Source organism: Oryzias latipes, chromosome 9, assembly GCF_053564925.1.
Source record: "Oryzias latipes strain Hd-rR chromosome 9, Olatipes_Hd-rR_3.1".
Lineage (NCBI taxonomy): Eukaryota > Metazoa > Chordata > Actinopteri > Beloniformes > Adrianichthyidae > Oryzias > Oryzias latipes.
This window is the reverse complement of record NC_136245.1, coordinates 13,549,961-13,566,936: the sequence shown is the minus strand read 5'-3', so window position 1 is coordinate 13,566,936 and position 16,976 is coordinate 13,549,961. Positions and strand designations below refer to the sequence as shown.

At 41.6% G+C, this 16,976-nt stretch overlaps 1 protein-coding gene and 1 pseudogene across 5 annotated transcripts; one reads left to right on the top strand and one right to left on the bottom strand.

The window, feature by feature from the left end:
• Positions 1 to 174: 174 nt before the first annotated feature.
• asphd2 (aspartate beta-hydroxylase domain containing 2) lies at positions 175 to 15,038 on the top strand. 5 transcript variants are annotated; one of them, XM_078952688.1, is made up of 6 exons: positions 175 to 441; positions 4,983 to 5,158; positions 5,248 to 5,304; positions 6,376 to 7,554; positions 8,801 to 8,914; positions 9,079 to 15,038. In XM_078952688.1, exons 4-6 carry the CDS (start codon positions 6,690 to 6,692, stop codon positions 9,207 to 9,209), a joined length of 1,110 nt encoding a protein of 369 aa, XP_078808814.1. In that variant the 5' UTR covers positions 175 to 441; positions 4,983 to 5,158; positions 5,248 to 5,304; positions 6,376 to 6,689; the 3' UTR covers positions 9,210 to 15,038. The 5 variants fall into 5 exon arrangements, with proteins under 5 accessions (XP_078808814.1, XP_020561807.1, XP_004072596.1 ...); XM_020706148.2 differs by lacking the exon at positions 4,983 to 5,158 and having other exon boundaries at positions 175 to 437; XM_004072548.4 differs by lacking the exon at positions 4,983 to 5,158.
• LOC110015637 (tubulin alpha chain-like) lies at positions 11,214 to 12,295 on the bottom strand (annotated as a pseudogene).
• Positions 15,039 to 16,976: the final 1,938 nt, after the last annotated feature.

Sequence of the window (16,976 nt, the reverse complement as noted above, 5' to 3'; positions counted from 1 at the left end):
AACATACTAATACGTGTATTAATCCAATTATTCTTATAAATAAGTATAATTTAAAACTGGGCAATAAATAATTTTGTTTGTGGTATTTTGTTAATGAATTAAATTCCCACAAGGTAAAGACTTTATTGTGAAAGGATAGATCGGAAACACTGGCTCGGAGATCCTAAATTGTTCAGATGACGCTGGTTGGCTTCTGTGACGGAGGTATACTATCTACCTCAGTATTTTCTGAACCCTGCACCACCACAGACAGGAGGTCTTTCCGTTTCTTCGTCGATAGGAGCGATTAGTATTGTTCTTTCCTCGTCATTTTGCGGTTACGACTTGAGCTGGCGAATTGTGACATCTGTCTATTGCAGTAGACAGTGCAGTCTTCGCCTGGAGAAACACCTGTGCGACTGCCTCTTCTCGCAGCTGGCCGCCGTCTTCAATGTTGAGTAGGTACGTATTTAAACATGCGCCAAACACCTTAAACGAGCACGCGACGTTTTTAGTTTTTTACTTAAAGATTTTGAACGCCACAGCCCACCCAGTATTTTGGTCACTTTATTTGGATGGCAGTTGGCCTAAACACAGCAGCTGTGGTGGTCGGAGGAGTGAAAACAAAAGAGTGGAGTGTTTTCGCCCCTTATGCTGATAAGACTGGATGTAGGGGAGGATCTATCAGAGCAGCGTTGCTGGACCATTTTTGGTTAGAGTTTTCGATCACACTTGACGCATTCCACTCTTCTCTTTGTGGCTGCCTGTCCATTAACATTATAATCACACTCTAGCCCCTTTTTCAATTTTAATGGGATGGACAAACCACACGTTTCCACCATCCTCCATCTGAGGATCTGTGAAACTCCTACTGAGAAACCCATAAAGGCCTGTTAAAAAATGTGGGTGGGTTTTTCCTCACTGTTTACATAACTCACAGCTTCAGCCAGTTGCTCACTGATGGTAGGTTTCATGAAATAGTGTGCTGAAAGCTGAGCCCGAAATTGTAGTGATGGAATGATGATGATGCCTCCATGATTGTATTGATTAGGGTTGTGTATTGGCAAGAGTCTCACGGTACGATACGCATTGGGACATTGTACCGTAAATGTTTTATTTTTTTAAAGAGTATGACTTAGAAAAAAACATGTAGTGTGATAAGGCAACATGACAGGGTGAAAGAGAGCACTTGATGTGGATAAGATGCTTTATTTCCATGACAGTCTGCACTGCAGCTGTTTTCTCACACGCGAAAGTAAACACGGATTTCACCTCTTATGCCTACAACCTTGGCCTTTTTTCAGAGCGTTGTATACATCAGTCTGATCCATCAAGTCGCTGAACTAGAATATATTACTGTTAGGTTCCGAAAAACTTTGGCCTGCTATGCTGACAGCATTTTGACTGAAGCTCCATGCATGAGCCACTATGCAGCTGCAATGCTTCACTCGTTCTTATCTGAGTCCGCTACAGATGGACGATGGTATCGTCCATCGTGATGGGTGACTGACCTCACGATGGAGAGACACCATCGTGATGCCACGCCCCCGCCACGCTGCGAGTCGACACTATAAGCCGCGATTACATATGCAAAATATCTTGATCGGATCAATGGTCGGATTAGAATTCAACCGTGTACATGGGCACAGAAAAATGTTTTCAAAATATAACAAACGTTCACATGGGGTCACACTTTCGGTCGGAACAAATCATTCGCGCATGCGCAGTAGTGTTTGAAATACAGGAAAAGGAAATGAGTTCTGCCGAGCGGCTATATACATAGAAATGTCAGCTCGGTAATATACAAGATGATCTTCTAAACGTGCTTTTCTTAATGTTATGGTTATTATGAAGCACCTGTTCGCTCATTATTTTATTTTTAATCCATGTGGTCAGTGCTTTCTCTGTTGAAGAACGGAGCCGGAAAGAAGCCAGGGTTAGCAGTATGCTAACACGGACTACAATATTAGCTTTGGATGGACATAAAATCCATGCGGGAAATTCTGCAATCTGCATCTTGGCTGCACGTAAATGTGTGGGAATAACATCAGCCTTTATTTTTTCGGGACATGACTGGAAACACAAATCTACGTGATTGTTTGAACGGTTTCTAAGGACTGAGCGACATTTCTGCTTGAAAAGCTCACACACTCTCTGCCCCAAACAAAGCCTCTGTGTGTGCTGGCGGTCCGAACTCTGCTAGGACACACATTTTTAGACCCGGTTCTCCTGAGTTCCGTAGCTCGTTCACCTAGAGCTGCGCGACGGATCGCAATCCTAAGTCTCCCACACATAGTGCACACGTAACAAAGCATCCCCCCTTCCCCTCAAACACAAAGCTGTAAGTCCGCGCTCCACTGGTACACTTGACTAATTCAGTGCAGGAGCGGACTACTTCTTTGAATTCAATTCAATTTTATTTGTATAGCCCAAATTCCCAACAACAGTCGTCTAGATGGGCTTCATATCGGTAATTGAAAAAGTGAAACATAAAATCAAAAGGATCATGAATACATAGAGTTCAATAGGAAAATACTAAAAGGAATGAACAAACTGACTAAGCTATACTGGAATCCCTGCCCTTAGACCCCCCTTCGCGGTAAGGAAAAACTCCTAAACAAAACAGATTCCGGAAAAAACGAAGGAACCTCAGGGGTGCCCACATGATGGAGGGATCCTCCCCCAGGACGGACAGGCGATTTACCAGAACTCTTAGAGAAGAATTAACTTATCTAACTCTACAACTACATATTTAAAGTCCAGCAGACAAGCTTCATCCAGCCAGAGTTGGGGGGACAGTCAGGGGCCAGAGATGAGCCAGAGGCAGGATCCACAGCCAGGTGTAGAAGCAGTAGTAGAGGCGAGCCAGAGACGAGGTACACGGTCAGGAACAGGAGCACGGATGAGCCAACTGGAATCTGGAAGCACTCCCACTCCCCATGAGGGGAGAGGGAAAAAGGGACAGTACATGAATCGCACTGCACAAAACAGAGGCATGGAGAACTAAATGATGAATAATGATCAAGAATAGAGAGAGGAAGGGTAGAAGTAGATGAAAAAATTAGGGCTGCAGCTATCGATTCTTTTTGCAATCGATTAATTTAGCACTTAATCGATCGATTAATCGAGTAATCAGATAAAACGATTTGTGTGTGTTTTTGAACAACCAAAACAAATAATGCATAACAAAAATGATGTGGCTGTAAAATGAACAAGCATTTGATTTTAAAGATCCGCTCTGATGCAAATGTTACTTTTGGTGTTTTTAAGTTGGTCTTGAGAAATGTCGCTGAGCTAGAACATTTTGTATGGGGGGGGACAGAAGACTTTGAAAGGGTGACACAACACCAAAATGGAAGGCCATTAAAAATAAAAGAATCAGAAAAACATATTTGATCATTATCATTGTTTATTTTTCGTGTAAAAATAATGCTTTTGTTATTTTTGCAATGCTTAAAGAAGCCTCGCGGTCCGCCGAAAGGCGAGCTACCGCCTGTCCCAGCCCCTGCCTCTCGGCGCCCCCCCAATGCTCTTAGCTGAGTGTCCCGCGGGGTCCGAAGCGTTTACTTTGAAAAAATTAAAGTGTTCACAGCAGGCCCGGTCGCCTGAATACCGCAGCTAGGGGCTCTCGCCGCCCGCCGAGGCGGCCTGCGCTGGTCGCGGCAGAGGGGGCGCGGAGCGGCTGACACCGCCCCTCGCTCGCTGCCGGTGGCACGCGCGGGTCCCGCGCCTAAGGCCTCGGGGTTCCAGCGGTCGCGCAGATGTCTTCTGTTCAGATGCTGTTGTGGTATGCCAGCTCTATTTTGCAGTAGAGACACTGCACCTTGTTCTCTTCTTTATTAAGTGTGTAATGATCCCACACTTTAGACAATTTCTGCAGTTTATTTATAGATCTATTCTCCGCCATCGCGCCAACTAAATTCAAAAGGTCCATGTGAATAAACGGTCCGTGTGACACAATCAAATCCCTGCGTTGCGCGTATAGTGCGCGTCATAGGAATTTAACGAGGCTTCGAGGCAGAGTTTTTGCCTCGAGGAATTTTTGTAATCGAGTAACTCGAGTAACTCGAGGAATCGTTTCAGCCCTAGAAAAAATAGGGCAGGACCCCAGTGCACCATAGCTACCCAAGCTTCAACTTCTAGCAGACTACTAAAGACAAATTGTTATTGTTATTAATTTTAATTGAACAAATTAACATTAAGTTAAATAATCTCTGAATACTAACTAGTCTGGCAATAAGCCTTTCCAAAGAGGAATGTTTTCAGTCTAACTTTGAATGTACAAACTGTGTCGGTCTCTCTTACATGAGCTGGGAGCTTATTCCATAAAACAGGGACTTGGTGGCTAAACGCTCTACCTCCAACCGTACTTTTATTAACTCTAGGAACCACAAGCAGTCCTGCATTTTGTGAGCGAAGTGTTCTTTGCTATTTTGTTCATTTTTTTTTTTTGTTAAAGTCACTTCCCTCAGTTAATACTGGATCATTGCGGATGAGTCATTAGTTGGGAAATAAAATAAAAATAAAGTAATAAAGTAAAATAACTAATACTATTTATATAATAATTATTATAACGAAAAATTAACACACACACACACACCCCGACGATATCGTCCATCCCGATGGTTTACTGCAAACATCAACTACAACTACAGCCAAAGACGGCAAGCTACAAACGTCAACTGCCAATTTAAGGGACATCGCCCAACTCTACTACAAAGCACCGCAATCCGCGTTTTTAAATGGTACTGGCAGGAACATGGAAACGAGTTTCGGTTCGGTATCCTTCCTAAGTAAAAACTAAGTAGTGCATGTCTCATAAAAACAAAAAAGCTGTTTCTCGCTGAGATCTTGTAGTTGTTTTGCGTGGTGTAGAGCTGTTCAAAGAGGCTCAGTGGGCAATGCTGCCAACTAGCGGGGTTTAAGTGGAAACAAGAGTCAGACGCTGAAGGACGCTCATGTTTGTTTGTTTGTTTGTTTTCCCTTTCGGCTTTTCCCATCAGGGGTCGCCACAGCGAACGAGTCGCATGGTAAACTTGGCAATGTTTTACGCCGGATGCCCTTCCTGACGCAACCCTCTCAAAGCAACCGGGCTTGGGACCAGCACAGAAGTAGAGAAGGGAACAGGCTCATAAATAATTAAATAAATATAGTTTTGACCAATTTTGAATCGATACAGGTATCGCCAAATGAAATATCGCGAGTAGTATTGACACATTACCCAAACTGTGTCGACACTGAATTGACACTGTTTTGCTCCCTCTCTAGTGATCCCTGCAGTGGGAATGGGCGATACTGGGAATTTGGCTATTGATCCGATACCAGGTAAAAACAGGGCTAGTATCACCGACAGATACAGATACTTTTTTCTTAAACTTTTTGAATATAGAATACTTTTGGAAATACACACATTTTTGTTAATTAATTGTATTATAAAACACAGGACATAGACTTTCCTCAAATAAAAATGTTTAAGGAATTTCAAAAATCTGAACTGAACATGCATCAAACATAGAATGTGTATACAGTATTAATAATAGCATACTACAATAATAATAATAATAAAGCAGTAACTTGTGCAAAATAAAATAAAGAAACACAATGTAACAAAAAACAGCACCATAAACATATATCTTTAAAATAAAGGACACAATAAAATAAGAGTCACTAGTTTAAAAAACGGTTAAAAAAATGTTTAAAGAAAAACCGTGAGTTAAGTTAAAGACCCATTGAATGGGTTTTCTTCATTTGATTAACCTATTTGTTGTGTTAGTCAAACCTTGCCTAAACAAAAATTCTTTGCAGTTGCGTGCAAATATGTGGCTCTTAAATGACTCTCTCTGCTGTCCGATGAAGAAGGGGATCACAGGGTGTGATCAGCAGTGGAGGGGGGTGCTGTTTACATGAACCCTCCCATGAACTCTGTGAGCAAATTCAAGCTTGTTACTGTACGTATAAATAAAAAACTGTGACGAAAGTATCAATCTCATCACGCTAGTATCAATACTTCACCTTGGTATCGGTACTCAGATCGATCCACCCATCTCTACCCTGCAGTAATTGTGAAGTCATTGCATGTAAATAAAATAGGAATTAATTAATAAAAGCTGTTAAAGCCTCACTTCAATAAAAATTGTGTTTTTTTTAACATGTTCTTGCAGCATTTTTCTCATTACAGATGACATATATAAAGAAATAAAAACAATAAAAAATGTGTTTTTGAGTATTCAAAAAGTGGTGAATCAGAAGCAGACAAAAATGCCAATTGAAAAAAATAGCTCTCTTAGCAGGAGAGCTTAGAACACCAGATGATGATTTTCCATCACATTTCAGAGATGCACGTTGACTTTATATACAACATCTCACTTTGTTGTGCCTCTTTCTCTTTTTTTCCAGGAAAAAGATAACCCCAAAGTGCGGTGCCTGTTTGCAGAACAAGGAAAGGAGCAGCATAAACACTGCACAGCCAGACATCATGCAAGGAGAAACCTTCCCACGATGCACAGTGCTGAAATGTTAAGTCTGGAGAGCGAGAGGGTCAGATCAAACAAGCAGACTGTTTACGTCAGAGGCTATCATAAGAGCTGCCTGACAAAAGACTCAGCATCAGCCTGTGTTGAGGTTAAGGTCCCTTTCAATCACAACCCAGACAAGACACGTTAACGGATCTGTCGTTTTTATCAGGTTCAGCAATCCTGAAAGAATTCGGCATGGAGTGGTCACTAGAGAGCATTAGAGAGATGGTTGCTGGAGGGATGCAGTCTGTGAGGGAATGTGAGATCTGTGCTCTTTCCATTGCCATGTGTGTTCTGCTGCTGTTTATGTGGTACTGCTACAGAGTGGGCCAAGAGCATGGCTCCAGCCCACTGCGTGGGAGGTATCTTGTGGGGCCTGGCCGGATTGGAGGGGTGGTGGGGGGTTTCATGAGCTCAGACTGCCGTAACAGGGAAAAAGGAAAGCGTGGATCAATGCTGGAGGAGCAGAATGGCTTTGCTTTTTGCCAGTCATCAGAGTGCTTTCGCTGTACCAGTGCCGGCGAGAGTCTGAACCAGAGGCTCTACCACAGTCTGCAGGAGTATGCCAAGCGCTATACCTGGTCAGGTATGGGCAGGGTTCACAAAGGAGTCCGTGACCAAGGCAGATACCTTAACAGCCGACCAACTATTCAGCGTCCCGAGGTCTTCTTCCTCCCCGATCTGCCGTCTGCTCCTTTCTTTTCCAGAGAAGTTCAAAGACATGATGTGGAGCTGTTGGAACAGAGCTTCCCGGCCCTTCTCGCTGAGTTTGAAAGCATCTACCACCAGCCTCCAGCTCGCGGTGGCTCCTCCCTCCCACCAGGGTGGAAAGCTAATAACACCCCTCGTGGGCAGTGGTGGACCTACTACCTGGTCAACCAAGGTACCCCTTTGGTCCTGAATGTCAGGAGATGTCCGCGGGCATGGCGGGTGCTGGGGCAGCTGCGCACCTTCATTGCCAACAACGTATTTGGAAACGCCTGCTTCTCCGTACTGACGCCTGGAGCTCTTATTACGGAGCACTATGGTCCCACAAATGTCAGGTTGCGCTGCCACCTGGGTAAGAGAATTAAATGAACCACAAATGAAGATGCTCAGTGAATTTAACCAAAACAACAGAAGGATTTCTAGAGTAATGCCTGAAATGCACCTTATGCTAACATGTGTTATTGCTTGAACTGCACCTGAGCTTTAGATATATTTCCATCTGTACTGAATTCACTGATAAAAGTTAGGATGTATCCAGACTGGAAAAATCGTTGTTCTGGACCCAGTCGACTTAATTTGCGTTTGGTCTGTATTCAGACTGCCATGAAGCGGACTTTCCTGTTTCAAACTAAAGCTGGTAGATAAAACCACATGACTAAAGATCTCTTCACTCATTCGTCAGGAATTATGACGGCGGAACGTAGCAACTAGAGGCAGAAAATATGGAAGTCTTGCGCTTTGCAGATCTTGTCGGGATAGTTCATTCAAACTTTATATTTCGCTCACAAATTATAAACGTCTGTATCAACGCCAGGCTCCACACTTTTTACTTGCTTTTTTGGTGCGGTGGAGGCATGCTTTAGGGTGGTTACTGGCAAGAACACGTCTAAGAACATTCACTGATAAGTATTTATGACTTAGATTAAAACATGTGAGAAAAAACAGTGAGAAGCAACGTGAGCAATTGGTATCAAGTTAAAAGTTTTAATGAGCCTGCATTCATCCCACTACATTTCAAGGAGTTGCTGTGTCTCATTGTCGTGGTGTAATGGCATTGTTTTAAGAGAATTCTGTTAAGGAACTACGAGGTAGTATTTAGGATGACATCACAGCAGCATTGGGCGTGCCACGAATCGAGACACAGAAAAGCGTGCAAGACTCGTTTTCAGCTGTATTAAAACAAAACGTTCCAAAAAGTAAGGAGTTGGACCCTAACGATTGATAACATGACAATCGTTGCCTTATATTTGTCCGCGGCTCATTAGTTGCTGCATTCTTACCCTGTTTATATCCCATGACAACTAGTTACGGTGGCCGTTTGGTTCAGTTGTTCCACTCCAGGAACGGATTGTATTCAGACCGAGGAATCTCAGAGCAAACCGAAGCTTAGTCTAATTGGAAACAAACCAAGACCACCTCGAAAGATGGGTCAGAGAGCAGTTATAGATCCCTGACCAGGGTCCACTTGGGTGTATTCATTCCAGATGTTATGAACCACAGCCACAATTTAATCAACTTGCTAGTTATGCAGGTCATTTGAGATGCATGTGTCTTGACCTGGAATGACCTAAAGATTGTTTTGAATCTTTTTCTGCTAGGTCTCAGAGTACCACCATCCTGCGAGCTTGTAGTCGGCGGAGAGCCACAGTGCTGGTCTGAGGGCAGCTGTCTGCTTTTTGACGACTCGTTTCTCCACAGAGCCTTTCATGAGGGTAAGATAGGATTAACATGTTATGGGGTTTGTTTCTGTTTTCTAAATGGAGTAGAATTGATTTGAAGCAGTGCAATAATATCCAGTGATATTGAAAATCAATCAGCAAAAGTCAGAATGTCATCCTATTTGAGTGATTAATGTTTCTGCTTTTTGTGGATGCAGGTAACCTGGAGGACGGCCCCAGAGTGGTCTTCATGGTGGATCTGTGGCATCCCAATGTAGCTGCTGCTGAGAGACAAGCCTTAGACTATATTTTCACTCCAGGCCATTTAGATGACAAAGAGGGAAAATGAGTGAAACAGGTGGCAATAAGGGAAGTGTGTAAGTCGGGGAGGAACTTTACTTAGTGGGTCCTGGTTGCGGAGTGTGAAACAGAAAGGGCTGGTACAGTGGGCGGGGCAGTTGTCCCACTGCGCTCATTGACCCATTTTGACGAGCTTCTACGTCCGTTCATGTGAAGCTGAAACTCTAAGCTCAGACCTGGATCGGATTCATTCTGCATTCTACAACCAAGACTTTCTTGTAGACCGGCTTTCACCTACACTGTGTACATATAGTCCAATTTAAACAATATTGAAGGGAAATAACTGAACATTGGGCCTCTTTTATCTACTGCAGTTTCCCATGTGTTGCAGTGTAAAACAAGTAAGGGTTAATGGCCAAGGACGCCATGGAAGCCTGAATCATCCGACGCAAGGCGGAGGATGGTTAATTCTGATAATGCACACTCCGAATTTTACCATGGTAACTTACAAAAGAAATAAATATTTAATTATTTTTTAGTACTATTCTTGGTATTTTTTCGGTTTGGATCGCTTTTTCACAAAAAGCAGACTATTTGTTACGTTGTGCGCCGCATTGTCACGTTTACATGACTAATCACCACGATAGGTTAAATAAAGCATCCGTTCAGGGAGAAAGTTCTTCTCTTGCCGCTTGTTTTTGTCCAGATAAAAAATCAAAAGTTTCTTTAAAAGAAGCCAGTTATGTAGAACATTTGAGCCATGCGACCAGAACTTCTTTTTAGGCGTTTTTTCACTGTGCATTATCACTTTTTAATGTTAACCCAGCAGCCAATCAGAGTCGAGAATTCACTCGCACCATGGTATGAGCCGTAATAATAAGGCACTTCTAAAATGCACAATCAAATTTCTTGGCAACAGGAATGTTGGGATATGCCCTGTCAGACTGTTACTATTATACATTCTGCTGATCTACTCACAAACTCAAATAATTAACAAAAAGAATCTGGCAGGAAACGGTCCCATGTCAAGGAGGGATTTTCTGCAGCTCTTTGCTGTATTTTTTATTCCTAACAGACATTATCTCATTTTCTAACTGTACACTACCACTGGGTGTTTTTTCAATTTTTTCTGGCTTTTTGTGTAACCTCCTGGATGAAGCTCGGTGTCAATCTGTGGTGCAAATTCTGGCTACCCGTACCTGTATGGGTCTAGAGGTGTTTTCATGCAGGAGTTGCTGGGATCACAACTGCGTTATCTAAGAGAAATACTCTTAGGCTCAATTGTGTGTGATATCAGTCAGGATAATGTGTTTATATGGAGTCACTGGCCACAGCCTTAGCTGCTGATTTTTAATAGTGACTTAAATATACAACCGTTCAATCACACGGGAGTAGTTCATTGCATTTGCTCATGTAGGCATGGTTAAGGCGACCTGTACCAGTCCAGACAAGTTTTGTTGTGTAGAAGAGTAATTTTAAGTCAATGTGAAACTATAGATTTACTGAGATTTTCTCGTTATGCTGGAGATTATACAAAATGTTTAGCTTTTTTAATTAACCTTTAGTTTTCTGGGGGCAAATCACTGGTATGAAGAATGTTTCTGACCAAATTCCACAGCAGAAGTCCACTGCTGTTGCCAGGTCTGTAAGATCAAGAGACAGACTAGAATTCACATCAATTTGCCAGAAAAAGACAAGACTGAAAAAAATATGGTCTGATTTATATCTGTTCTGTGACAAATAGAGAATAGAGCAGAAATGCGACATGATCGATATGAAAGTACCCTGTTGTACACAACAAAACTTTTTTTTTTTGCTTTGAACTTCAGAAGATTATCCATGTCGACATAATTAAAAGCACTGAGTTGCATCCATGGGACAAGCTAATTATTTTCCTCAATATTTGAGGTATAACAAAAATCATAACTGTGTAAAAAATTTCAAAGTTCCAGTTTAGTCTGACTGGAATTACTCTTTGGCTGCTTTAGATGACCTTCCTGTAGAATGTGTTTTTTTTCCTTCAACATTAAACTCAACCCTGTACGAGACAATCTTAGTACTCTTCCACCTTGTCTTCCTCTCCAACGCTGTTGGTTTCCACCCCCTTCTAATCCTTCTCCAGTTTTGCCATGTCCTCTCAGGCCTCAGAGAACTCCCCCACATACCAGTGCACCAAAGTCCTCATGGCGTACACTGAGTTCAAATATGTGGTCCAGGCAGGCCCAGGCCTCGGCAATGGTGATGATGTTGCTCAGCATGCAGATGGCTCTACAGTGGGGGGCTGGTATTTGATGTCCGCTTGAACCCTGTTGGACACTAGTCCACAAACTGGATTCTGCACCTGGCCTTGATGGTGGCAATGACAGAATTGACGTCTTAAGGCACCGTGTCTCCACGGTACAGGAGACAGCAGGCCATGTACTTGCTGTGGCGAAGATCGCACTTTACCATCTAATTGGCTGGTTTGCAGTAGGCATTTGTGATATCTGGCACTGTTAGCTGCTAATAGGATGCTTTCCCTGCAGAGATCACAGGGGCAGAGGCGGCCAGAGGGAAGTGGATCCAAGGGGTAAGGAACTGTGTTGGTCTGGAACTCCCTCAGGTCTACGTTTAAGGTGCCATCAAATCACAGGAAGGCAGTAATGGAGGACAAAATTTGCCCAATCTGCCAGTTCAGGTTGGTGTAGTTAGGATGATCAATGACCAGGTTCCTGCACTAGATGTTGTAGATGGCCTCGGCCACCATGAAAGCACAGTCGGACTGCTCTAGGGTGGTGTGGGCGGTCAGAATGGAGTTGTAGGGTTCCACCACCGCGGTGGACATCTGAGGAGCCGGATACATGGCAGTGAACAGGAAGACCCCCCATCAGCAGAGAGGTGAAGCTTGTACTGCAAGCATAGTTGGTCGCATCTTCTTTCCCAGTGATCAGATGCTCCGGGTGGAAGAGCTGCCGGAAGGTTCCTGTATAGACCTTATCGATGGCCACCGGCTCCAGTCTTACTAAAGAAAATGTTAAAGGAGTCAAACCCTGTCCAGCTGGATGACGTGTTCCAATTAGTTGAGCTTAAACCGTCCATTACCTATGTGGGCAGTGCACCAGCTTGGCCCACATGCATTGAAATACATTCACGCATATTTTCTTAAAGAACAGTTGGTCCTCTATCGTCCGAAGTTGAAGGATTGGGCTCCAATGGCTGTCTTTAGAATATGTTTTGACACTAGTCTTGTGCTGTTTTAATACTTAGGTTCAGAGATGCAATCTTATTGTAGTAATGAAACAGTGCTTAAAACATGTTGAATACTTTTTGTGTTGGATCATCTTTACTGGAAAATAATTTCCAATATACTACATATAAATGTATGTTCTTATTTTTTGAATTTCCATTAAGACAGTTAAGTTGTTTGAAGGGGAATTGGAAAGAATATGATGATATCAATTTATAGGTTTTCCTGTTTGAGATTAATGCAACAGGATTACTCAGTAGTCATTTATCAGACATAATCAGTCTTCAGCTTTTAAAAAAGGCAAACAACACTGCAAATAATTATGAAAGGGCTTACAAAATTAATAATTTAGGGTTTTGTGTTTTTTATGTTGTAATTTGAGTTTATGGTTTGAATCATTTCCATTTTTTTTTTCTTTGCACTCATTTTCATCAGAATTTGTTAATCTGGTAATCTGATAAATGAATGAATGGCTTGCCTGCTCACAGATGGTTAATGTTCTGTGAGTGATTGTATTGCTCATTATGTCTTACATAGAAACATTAGCTGTGGTTACATGTGCAAAATATCTTTGAGTGGATCAAAGATCAGATTAGAACTGAACTGTGTACATGGGCCCAGAAAAACTTTATCTGATTACAACAAACGTTTACACATGCCACACTTTCGGTTGGAACAAATCATTTTGACATGAGTAGTACTATCTAAAATACCGGAAATGGCCGTAGAAGAAAAAATAGCGAGTTCCGTTGTAAAGAAACAAAGCTGTGGCATAGAGCGAGATGATCTTCTAAACGTGCTTTTATTGTTGTTATAATTATTATTAAGTGCCTGTTCGCTCATAATTTTTTTAATCCGTGCGGCCAGTGCTTTATTCTTGCCTGAATGAACCCAGTAGAAGCAGGGTTAGAATTGTAGTTGTAGTTAAAATCTCTGGGGGCAATGCTGCAATGTACATCTTGGCTGCGCGTAGATATGTGGGAATAATATCAGCCTTTATTTTGTCAGGACATGAGTGGTAACACAAATTCACATGATTGTTTGCACGGTTTCTCAGTACTGCCATTTTCTCATTACTGCCATGAGCAACATTCTGCATACAAAGCCACTCCTCTGCTCGGAGACACAGTTCTCCCGGGAGACATGGTTCTCATGCGTGAGCAGCTCGCTCATGCAGGGCAGCCTGACAGACTGCTGTCCGATGCATCCTCCGGATGGCACACCTTAACAAAGCAACCTCCCCTGCCCGCAAACACAAAGAAACAAAGACATGCCTCGCTTGCGTGGAGCAGCCGGCCGGCCTCCTCTGTAGTGCCACACTATCTACGCACGACGTAAGAGCCAGAACAGTTGTGACCCACTATCGGGATAAACTGTTTACATGCACCATGATCGGATCAATAATTGGCATAACCCACATATCTCGATTAGAAATATTTTTTTTTTGACTCATGAGTCTGATCGGGGAAGAGTATTTTGAACGGCATGTTTACATGACCCATTTTTATTCTGATCAGGCATTTATTCCGATTACTTTGGTCCAGGTAACTGCAGCTATTGTTGAAGTAGTTAAAATGCAATAACTAAATTACTGTTTAAATTTCACTAACCTTATCTATATGATGAGTAAATTAAGACCAAAATGGTTAAGAGATGCAGGATACTTTAGAATTTAAATGTGATAAGTTTCAATTCAAGTGCTGAAATATTTTCTATCAGTTTTCGTGTTATAAAAGTAGAACAAAACCATCCCCCAGCTTATCACTAATGAGGATGAACAGATTTTATGCGTGTGGTTTAATAATTGAGGTCCAATGTCAGCCGTGGTCAGAATATTTAGCCATTGACTCTGACTCACAGGTGTTACAGTGAATTGTGCTCCACTCTGAAAACCAGTGCCATGGTTAAATGGTTTCTTGCACATCTGAAGTGCAAGCTGTAAGTGTGGGACTGAAGATCAAGACTTTTTTGGTAAACTTCTTGACTCTTGTAATTTAGTTGCATTTGATATCAGGTTTGTATTTTTGTAAATAACCCTAAAGTGAAGAAAAAGAAAAAACTGCTCTGACTGGTCTGAGATATTTTGAAATGATTGTCTTCAGTGCTTTAACTATTGTGTTGTCTTAATTTCTATCTCAAGTGATTGAAAACCACCAACTATGAACGTCTTTTCTGACACATCCAATCAGTATATTCTGTGAAATGTTTATGAAGTCCACTCTCTGTTGTTGTGTGATGCTTTTAATTCACCAAGTAATGTTTTGATTGCACTGTATCCATTACAAAAGCCACAAACCCTTTAGCAGCTCTTCAAGAAGGTACACACTGTCAGGAAGTAAAAATGAATCTTCTGCTGCTTTGGTTGTCTGATGCAATTCAAGATACCCATCCATTCAGTTCTAATGTTTACAAAAGGTGTGGTTCTCACACACTGTTTACAACAGCAGATAACACTGACGCACACGCAGAGCAGTCCACCAATAGCTGTTTAAAATTCCCAAAGTATTGGCTTCAGATGCGGTGGATGATGGGGGCAAGAATTTTGCTTGCATTTTGATTAAGAACTTGTTTTTCTTTTTTTCAAAACATTATGTGGATTTTGAATAGTATTTCTGTAAATTTAATAAACTGTCAAGTCTCCTATTTAGGCAATCTGTGTTGGAATTCTTTATTTCACATCACTGTTTTGAATCTTCAGTTCTATAGAATTTTCTAAAATGTGAACTGCTTTCTGTCGGTGAGCTGCCCAAGCAATAACGTTTTGAAAATGAAAACTAGAAAACAAATGTTGGCGGGATTTACAGTATAGAAAGAGTGTAACAATGAATCAATTACCATACGTTTTTTGCCCAATCTGGCAACACTGTAAACAGACACTGTGCTTGCATGAACTACTTAAGTAAATTCAAGCTCTTTAGTGTATGTATTGAAGGACCTCTGAATTGTACACACTTTTCTCCCAGCAGATGGCGCCCATCTTATTAGGAGTTTTCAATGAGAGTATATATCCTTGGATACCTTACCATGGAGTATGACTTAAGGCCTTATCATCCTCATTCCAAAATCTCACAAAAATGTACTTTATATTGTCAACTGGCGACTCATCCATCTGCCTCTTTAAAAATGATTACAAAATATTGGCGTCAATATTTGCATAACGGATTCAATCTGTTCTTCACTCTATGATACACGAATCACAATCTGGATTTTTACCCAACAGACACATCTCAAATAATATTCAATTTGTAATTGATTTACTCAATTATTCATATCTAATTGCAGATAACTCTTTCATGTTGTTTCTAGATTTTTTTCAAGGCTTTTGATGCAGTGGAACATGATTTTTATATCACTCTTTACAAAAATTTGGTTTTGGCAGCTACTTCTGCAAAGTCATAAAACCTCTCTACAACAACCCTACCTGTTCTATTAGGTTAATCTCAGAAATTTGATATTAAATGTGTAATTATATCGAGATGTCCTATATCTCCCATATCTGTTTCTTCTTGTAGCTCAGGATCTCTGCGATTATATTAAATCTAGTCCATTATAAGTTAAATGGCGTAAATGTTAAATGGCATATACTTACATAGCGCTTTTCTACCAACAAGGCCCAAAGCACTTCACAGTCACAGTCCCGTTCACCAGTGCATACACACTTTCACACACTGGTGCTTGCTCCGCTGCCGAACACAGGCGCCCGCCTACCACCAGAGGCAAGGTGGGGTTCATTGTCTTGCCCACGGACGCATCGACTCATGGGCGTGCAAAGCGGTATTCGAACCTGCAAGTTTACGATCGTGGGTCGACCGCTCTACCGCTGCACCACGATAGGGCGTGGTGCAGCAATGGAACAATGGATCGCTCATAGATCCATTGTTACTAGTCCGCTTGCAGATGATACAACTCTTTTATTTTAAAGACAGCTCACAAATTCAGTAGGCAATAGATGTGGTTAAACTTTTTCTCCAACGCTTTGGGTCTTAAATTAAATCTGAAAAAATGAACTTTGGCCATATTTGAACTTAGTATGAACATTGACCAATCAAATAAAGTGATGTGAATTCATTTCTCAATATTCCTGTAAAAACTGGCACCTATCTTGGTATAAAATAACTAAAAATGAAAATGATAATGATGACACTAATTTTCTTCCAATGAAAATGAAACAAAAGATTCAACCTTTGGCTCTTATAACAGATCTATCTATTAAAGGTAGAATTCTCCTTTCCAAGGCTGAAGGGCTCTCTAGAGTCACTTATGCAGCTCAATCTCTATATATCAGCAACTTAACCCTTGTGCTATCTTGGATAACCCTTCCCTTGCATTGACGTGTTCTCCCTAGCATGACAAAGGTGGATAAAGGAGGAAAGATTTCATGTAATCCATGGACACCAGTGAAGATCACAAATCATGGAAGAAAAAAGGTTCAGAGCACTGTCTAGTGGGTCTAGATGACCCAACTCCCAATGTTAAAGTGCCTAGGATAGCACAAGGGTTACGCAAAACTGTCCATAAAATATTATTTGACTTTGTCTGGAAAAATAACACACATTAGGAAATCTGTTCTGATGAATGACTACAGTAATG

Excerpts from the sequence above, each read along its gene's own strand:
- asphd2 (XM_011479456.3), top strand. The coding sequence starts at position 6,690 with ATGGAGTGGTCACTAGAGAGCATTAGAGAGATGGTTGCTGGAGGGATG. Across the intron at positions 7,555-8,800 it reads CAGGTTGCGCTGCCACCTGG|GTCTCAGAGTACCACCATCC; the intron begins GTAAGAGAATTA and ends TTTTTCTGCTAG. Across the intron at positions 8,915-9,078 it reads CCACAGAGCCTTTCATGAGG|GTAACCTGGAGGACGGCCCC; the intron begins GTAAGATAGGAT and ends TTGTGGATGCAG.